The following is a 7,841-nucleotide window of genomic DNA, read 5'->3' as shown; positions in this document are numbered from 1 at the left end:
GGCCGTGAGCTCACTCTGCACTCCCAGGGTCTGAGCATCCAAGCAAAGGGCTTGCGGGCTTCAGGCTGTGCAGGGCTCCTGTGCACTGAGTGGGCATTCCTGATGGCTCTGTCCCATAGAGGATGCTGGAGTGGGAAAGGGGCTGGAGGCAGGTCTGGGGGCTGGAGGCAGGTCTGGGGGCTGGGGCTCTGGTCTCTGCAGACCTGCCCAGGGAAGAGGTTGCAGACATGCCCAGTGCACCACCACCGCCAGCAGGGCCAGAGCTGGATCAGAAGGCCGTACCCGGCTTAGAGCAAAGAAGAACCCCTGACGGGCAGAGCTGCCCCACAGTGGATGAGATGCCCAGCAAGTAGTGGCCCCTCACGACTGCAGGTGTGTAAGCATGCTCCTGTCAAGCCCAGTAAAGAGCAGGTTCCTGCCTCATGTGGAGCGGATACCATTGCTCGAAGGGCCTTAGAGATGTGACACAGGGAGGGGGCCAATAAGCCAGGCCACACCATGTGGGGAGTTAGGATAGCTTGACGTCTGACCTCTCCTAGGTGATTGGGCCTTAAGGAAGGAAAGACGCTCCCATGGTGGATACTACAGCCCTCAGCCCTGCAGTGGGAGGGGGAGCCGGGGGCCCTTCCTGGGCTCCTCAGACTATGGCCCTGGGAGGAGGATGGAAGTAGTTCAGGAGTGGGGGCTGGGAGGCAGGTACCCTCCTGATTCTCGGAGTGACCCTGGAAGGGCCCTCCCCTCCCCCAGCTTCAGTGTCTCCGGGGCTCCACAGTGCAAGACCCTGGGGCTGCATCTTCTCCCCAGAGTACATCCAGAGCAGGCCGTGTGGCCAGGGCTCTTCTGTGTCCCCTGCGAGCCTCCTGGAGGCACCGTGGGGCTGAGGAGAACGACGGAGGGAGAGTCCGGAAACTTCTTGGGCACATCCCCTTCTTAAAGCAAAGCGTTCACTGAAAGGAGCCAGGCTGGCTGAGGAAATGGGTTTCTTTTGTGAGGGCCGACCTCAGGGCCCTGCCTGCAGAGCAGAGCCCAGGCTGCGGGCAGAGTGGTCTGTCCACACTGTGGCTGTCCAGACAGGCCCCTGGGCAGCCTGGTTTGCACTCTACCTCCTGCATGTGACGGCTCAGGCAGGCCTGTCCCCACTCCAGCCACCAGGATGGGCTCATTTGCACGCTGGCGGCCCAGGCAGGCCTGTCCACACGCTGGCGGCCCAGGCAGAGCTGTCTACACTTCAGCTACACGGACAAGGCTGTTGACATTCTAGCTTCCTGGACAGCCCTGTCTGTCCTCTGGCTGCCCAGACAGGCCAGTCTGCTCTTTGACTGCCTGTATTAACCCAATAAAGAAATGCTGGCCAGAGTATGGTCGCTAGGCCCACAAGGTTGAAAAAGAAAATACCTTTATTTAGTCATCACTGAATTTGCAAACACCGAAGGGAATAGAAAACCTAACTCCACTTCATCACACGGGCTTTGGGGGAGTGCTGACCCCAGGGCCACATGGGTAGCTTGACTAAAGCATCCCAGGTGAGTCTGCCTCCCCAGTCCCGGCCAGCCCACCTGTTCAGTGGGAGGCTAGCCCTGGTGTTTCTAAGGGCCCTGTGGCTCTGATGAAGACATCCTCGTCTCCACATTGGGTGAGCTTTGTGAGAGATGACTGGTAGGACAGGAGACAGGATGGGCCCCCATACACACAGGTCACGTGGCACACGGAAGGCAGCGGTCTTGGCCTTAGGCTGGGCCCATCCCTGGGGAGAGCAGTTTGTTTGAGACCACGTGTTACGGGGCAGGGTGGGGGCTGGCCTGGGCTGGGACACAGCTGGGGCAGAACCAGGACATTGCTATGTCTTCATAAATTGAAAGCAGTGGTGGCTTTGGAGCTCCTGGGAAGGGGTGGAGCCTCTCTCTTGGCATCTGGCCTTGCAGGCAACCCTATCCTCCGGGAGGGAGGGGCCGAGGCTTGAAAGCCTTGAACTAGAGTCCTGGCCCTGACATTATTTGCTCTGAGACCTGGGGCAACTGTTTTCAGCCCTCAGAGCCTCAACTCTGTGTTCCAGAAAGTGGGGACCGTACCCCTGCCTGCCGCCCTCACAGGTCAACACGATGGAAATGTTACAGGCGGGGCTTGGGCTACGCCTGCCTGTAACTCTCCAGCCGGGGCTCCCACATGCAGTCTTTCCCCTTTCTGAAACTCCACTTTCCGTCCAGTGGATCTCATTCCGGACTCTCAAGGTGGGGGGAAGGTAGTGTGAGCCTGGTCCTGTGCTCAGGAAGGTCGTGAGTTGAGATTCTGCCCTTGGACCCTGATCACGGAGGCCTCCCCCAGCCCCTACAGCTCTGCAGGCTCAGACGTTGGTCTCAAGCTCACTGATCTCAATGGTGCAGTGGTCCAGGCTGGCGGCAGCCGGCTCCTCATCCTGCTCTACCTGGATGGGGACGTGGTGGGGACAGGTGGGGCCCAGGGTCAGCTCTGAGGCCTCAGCCACGCTCTTCACACAGCCGTTCTGCTGGGTCGCCACGATCTCCTGGAGGCTCACTGGGCTGGTCTCGCAGGGCGGCAGTTTCTGGTGAGGGGAAACAGGTCTTGGCAGCAGCAGGCAAGACTGGGGTTAGGCAGTAGGGAGGACTGAAGGAGCAAAGGGCTGGGAACAACCCGACTGGGTTTCCTACAGACGTGCTGGGGGATCTTGATAGGTCACAGGGACTCTCTGGGCTCCAGTTCCTGCCTTCTCCTGGGACTGTCTTAGTAGAGGAGGGCACCTGGCCCACGGGGTCCAGTGCGGGAATGGGCGGCTCCCCTGCCTGGCCTCAGCGTCCTCCCCATGGAGTGGGGCAGCCTGCTACACGTGGTTACTGAAGGAGCCCCAGCAGACGTGTGAACGCTGGCATTGCTGTGGGCACTGCCCCCTGAGGGCACTGACTGTGTTCACCACTGCTGCTCCTGTGTCTGGATCAGTGCTGGCCACAGTGGGTGCTCAGCAATTTGCTGTTAGAGGAATCTGTCACCCGGGTGCCCACGATGAGAACAAGGCATGGAGGAATCAGGTGAGGGCTGCCCAGCTGGGTGGCCGATGTGCTGCCTTGCCCACCCCACCTGGCTCCACCCCCGGTCTTTGGGCAGCCCGGCTGGGAGGGAGGCACCATTCTCACCTCAGTGCCCGTGTCCTGAGTGAAGTCCTTCCGGCAGACATGAGCCATGATCCCAGCGGCCAGTGCATCACCCAGCACGTTAATCATGGTGCGGAAACGGTCCCTGGTGGGCCAAGGTGGGCAGTGAGCGGCAGGCCCTCTGCTGTAAGGGGAGCTGGGAGAGGACAGTGCTCACCCCAGCAGCACCCACAGGATGGGCGCCTTCCTGGTCCTCCCAGCCCCCCCCCCCGGTGATGCTGAAGTGGGTGATGCAGGGCCGGCTTTGTAGGCATGTGACTGTGCAGTGGCTCAGGGTCAGTGTGTAGAAGGGCCCGGACTCGGGCTAATGCTCTGCTCCCACCCTCTTGAAATTCTTTATAATTTTCGAACAAGGGATCCCACATTTTCATTTTTGAAAACTGGGCCCCGCAAATAATGCAGCTGGGCCGGTGTCAGCGAGTACCCACTGTGCCAAACCACGGCAGTTCCCCAGCCCACCCCGAGTGCCTACCACCCAAGGCATAGGGGTGGGTGGGGCGAACCCCACTCACAGAGCCCAGTCGACAGCGATGATGAGGGTGATGTCATCAGTGGGAAGTCCCACGGAGGTGAGCACGATGACCATGGTGACGAGCCCGGCCTGGGGGATGCCAGCTGCCCCGATGCTGGCTGCGGTGGCTGTGATGCTGCAGGAGGGGCAGGGAGCATTGCTGGGCCCTGGACCCAAGGAGGAGGCCAAAATCCCCGGGCCTCTGGGAACAGCACGTGGAGCAGGAATTGTTAGGAATGCCACATCAGGGAGTTCCCTGGGTGGGAGGCATGTCTCTGCTTAAGGTCCTGTGGTCCCAGAGGCCCCCATCCCTGGCCTCAGCAGAACCTCCTGAGAAGTTTGTGGAAAACCCTATGTCTGGAGCCACTGTCTCTGTAGGTTTCCAGCAAGCTGCCCACAGATTCTGATTGTCCACTGGCACAGCTCTGCCCAGCCTCCCTCTAGGACTGGGTCCCCAGGGTCAGACTTGTGCCCTCGGGGTGGCATGTGAGGCTTTCCCCTTGGCCTCTGCCCCTCACCCTAGCACCCTTCCCTCAGCTCTAGCCACACCAGCGACTCTTCCACCATCCCTCAATCCTGCCCCTGGCCTCTGCTTACCCTGTGCCTGCCTGCATCACCCTCCCCTGCTCTGCATGTCCAGACTGCAGGCCCTCCTCTGGCCCCAAGCTTCCCAGCCTGCTCAGAGCTCCCCTCTGCAGGGCAGCGCTGGGGAAGGAGCCTGGTGCCCCGAGTCACGAGGCCAGGTCACGTTTCAGCCCCAGCACTGGCTTGCTGTGTGGCCTGGAATAAGCCCCTTGCCCTCTCTGGGCCTCAGAGACTCCATGAGATCTGGGAGCTCAAGACTCCTGAAGGCTGTTCCAGAGTACCCCCCGCCCCAATCCACACTGGGTGCAGGGTGTCGGGGGTGCACCTGATGGTGATGATCTGGCCGAAGTCCAGATCATAGTTGTTGACCTGGGCAATGAAGATGGCGGCCACAGCCTCGTAGAGTGCGGTGCCGTCCATGTTTATGGTGGCGCCCACGGGCAGCACGAAACGGGCAATGCGCCGGTCGATGTGGTTGTTCTCCAGCAGGCACTTGAAGGTGATTGGCAGTGTGGCTGAGCTGTGGGCAGAGGGGCCAGCGTCTGCTCATCACTCTCCTCCAGGATGGGCAGGGCCCCCAGGTTGTCCGCTGACAAGTGACAGAAGCTCTCCCCGCCCCCCCTCCCCCGCCAGGCAGTTGGCCCATCTGGGGTAGGGGGAGAACAGGCTGAAGGGGCTTTGAAAATGGTCACATGGCCAGACTTGCCCAGGCCCAGGGCCTCAGAGACCCCCATACACACGGGTCAGGAAGGGAGTTACCACCAGCTGAGCTCCTACTATGCGCCGGGCACTGTGCTTTATACATCCTCATGGCTTCCTGGGAGGGAGGGGTTTTAAGTCCCTTTTACAGGTGAAAAAACTGAAGCCCAGAGGGGAGGAGGGGCTGACCCTGTGTCGCACGACTGTGCCAAGTGCGGATGAAGAGGTCAGTCAAAAGCAGGGCTCTGGCGGGACCGCTGGCTTCAGATTCCGGCCTCCCACTAGCCCAGTGGCCCGGGCACCTCCTTAACCTGCGTGTGCCGTAGTTTCCTTGTCCCAAGCAGTCCATACATTACGGAGCTATTAGGATTAACGAGTGGGCCCTCAGGACAGCGTCTGCATACTGTAGGCGCTCAACCAGTGGTAGCCACTGCTCACGTTGCAGCTGTGTTGTTACTGAGCTCCCAGTGGCGGTGTTGGGACTGAAACTCGGGTTAGCGTGGCCCCAGAGCCCTTCCTCTACCACAGGCCATTGCCTGGGAAGCCCACTGGCACCTGCCAGAGCCCCTCATGGGCCCCAGGCATGCTGGGCCCGAGGCCGTTGTTCCTGCCAACAGGAAATGGCAAGGGCTGCCGGCTCTGTCACGGGGGCCAGCAGCTGCTTGGGGCTTCGTCTTTCCCTCTCACCTCCTCCCTCGGCCCTGGGTGAGGGTTCCTGGACAAGGCTTCTAGGGCTTCTCCTCACTGGGCTTCTGCTCCTCCTGAGTCCTGTATGAGGTGCTTCTGCTGCCAAGGGCGGGCCATGTGGCTGCCAGGGAAGGAGGTCTGTGGTGGCCCTCATTCCCATTTTACAGATTGGGAAGCTGAGGCCCAGGGAAGAGAAGGCAGTAAGGGATGCAGGGAAGAGCCAGGCCTTTGGTGCCAGAGACATGGGCTCAAGTTCGGGTGACTTCTTCCATGCGGAGCTTGGACATTTGCTGTGGGGAGAACCACCCTTTCTTCACAGGGTTAGATGCCCAGTATGTGACCACCTCCTTTCCCCTACCCCACCCCTTGCTCAATAGCCAAGTTTGCATGACACTACCTCCCTGGGTCTCCTGCACTCGCTTTGGTCTGGGATCTTTGAGGGCAGGTGCTGCTTCATCAAGCCCAGGCCGGCCTTAGTGGGTTATCTCCATTAATCCCCCAGTAACCCTATGTGGCAGAGGCTACAATGATTCTCAGTCTGTATCCGAGGAAACTGACGGGGAGGTCACCAGGGAGGTCAGGTGACTGGCCCACAGCCACACAGCTAGTGGGTGATGGAACCACGAGGCAAGTTCCCACTGTCTGGAGACACCGCCAAGGTTGTGACGGGGCAACTTGCCAGGCTGTCCCAGTGACGGTAGACAGGCAAGGTCCCTAAACAGCACAGGGCCTGACTTCCACAGAAGCACCATGTGGCAGCGCAAGGCAAGAGCGATAGCGACTGCAGACTCAGCACTCTCCAGCTCCCCCTGCCGCCGTTGCGTGGAAGCCGAGCCCCGTGTGGACTGAGTGAAGCCGGGGTATGTGGGCAGGTGGGGGAGGGTTTTCTGCCATTTGGGCAGGTAGTGCCTCAAGCGTTACATTTTAAGAATACGTCTTGTTACCGGAGCGTCTCCCAAGTTTGTGAAGCAGGTCATGCTGACACTTTCCGTGGTTCTATGGCTATGGACAAATGATGGCTGGACAGAAGGACAGCATTCAGCCATGGTCTCCTCCCCCATCCTGCCCGCTGCCCAGGGCTACCTGGAGGAGGTGGCCAGCGCGATGAGCAGGGCCTGGAGAATGCCGCGGATGAAGACGATGGGGTTCTTTTTGGTGATGAAGAAGTAAAGCAGGGGCAGGATGAAGAGGCCGTGCACCACCAGCCCGCACACCACGGTGACAGCGTAGAAGCCCAGCTTCTTTCCCACGGTCGTGGGGTTGTCCATCTCCAGGATCTTGCCAGCGATGAGGAACACGATGCCAAAGGGGAAGTACCTGGGGTGGGCGGGGCAGCCGGCTCAGTGCCGGGCACACAAAGGTCCTGGGAGGCCCTGGCACTGCATCACTGCCTAGCCTCACCCTTCTAAGCCTCCCGGGGCCCCTGTGAGGACAGAATGAGACTGTGTGCCCAGGTGCCTGGCACGTGGTGAAACGAATGCCACCTCAACCAGCCCAGCGATGCACAGCCTCCTGCCGCTCTGCCTTCCTCCGTCCAGGCCTTTGAGGAGCTCCCCTGCCCTCTGCAAGCCCACGTTTCAGCCCAGCAATGCCACAGCCTCTGGGGGTGACCTTGGCAGGCCTCTGCCTTTCCCCATCTGACTGTGCAAGGTTAAATTAGAAGATTCCTAAGGTCTGAACTCTGAACCAAGAAGGGGCAGCTGGTTGTCACTTCCAGTGTTTCCTTTCTCCAAAGACTGAGCTGATGAGTCCCCAGGTGATGGGGAAACTGAGGCCAAGAGCACAGGGCCAGGTTTATTAGCTCTTAGCTTGCCGCCAGTGGGCCTGATGGAGCCAGAAGTGGCAGGCCCAGGGCTGGAACCCGGCCTAGTCAGGGCTGGGGGGATCCAGGGGAACGCAGCCTCCCGGGCAGCCTTCTGCTCCCTCCTACGGGACCACAGTGTCCCTCCAGCTGCCCAGGGCAGAGCTGGAAGGGGGTGGAGTGGGTAGAAGAGAAGCCCCCCGCACCCCTACGACGAGGCTTACCACACAGCCACTGCCACGATCTTCATGACGGACTCATTGAGGCACTGGCAGAAGCTGACCAGGGGGGCCCCGCTGTCACCCATACGGCCCAGCATGATGCCTGCGGGGGGCAGGGACACAGCATATCACAGACGCCGCAGACGGCGGCAGATGTGCATGATGCCTACGTG

At 60.5% G+C, this 7,841-nt stretch overlaps 1 protein-coding gene across 2 annotated transcripts in view; it reads right to left on the bottom strand.

The window, feature by feature from the left end:
* Positions 1-2,341: 2,341 nt before the first annotated feature.
* The window catches only part of SLC1A7 (solute carrier family 1 member 7), a 46,249-nt gene continuing 40,749 nt past the window's right edge, over positions 2,342-7,841 (bottom strand). Inside the window, exons 6-11 of one of the 2 annotated variants that reach the window (XM_030870170.2) lie at positions 7,672-7,771; positions 6,730-6,963; positions 4,586-4,780; positions 3,677-3,811; positions 3,147-3,249; positions 2,342-2,560 (exon numbers count right to left, since the gene is read on the bottom strand). In XM_030870170.2, the coding sequence (XP_030726030.1) occupies positions 2,342-2,560; positions 3,147-3,249; positions 3,677-3,811; positions 4,586-4,780; positions 6,730-6,963; positions 7,672-7,771 (986 nt within the window). Of the gene's footprint in view, positions 2,580-3,146; positions 3,250-3,676; positions 3,812-4,585; positions 4,781-6,729; positions 6,964-7,671; positions 7,772-7,841 lie in introns of both variants that reach the window. The other variant, XM_060305448.1, reaches the window with a different exon arrangement.

Source organism: Globicephala melas, chromosome 1 (genome assembly GCF_963455315.2).
Source record: "Globicephala melas chromosome 1, mGloMel1.2, whole genome shotgun sequence".
NCBI classification, from domain to species: Eukaryota; Metazoa; Chordata; class Mammalia; order Artiodactyla; family Delphinidae; genus Globicephala; species Globicephala melas.
Note: the sequence above shows the minus strand (reverse complement) of the source record. Positions and strands in the feature narration are given on the sequence as shown.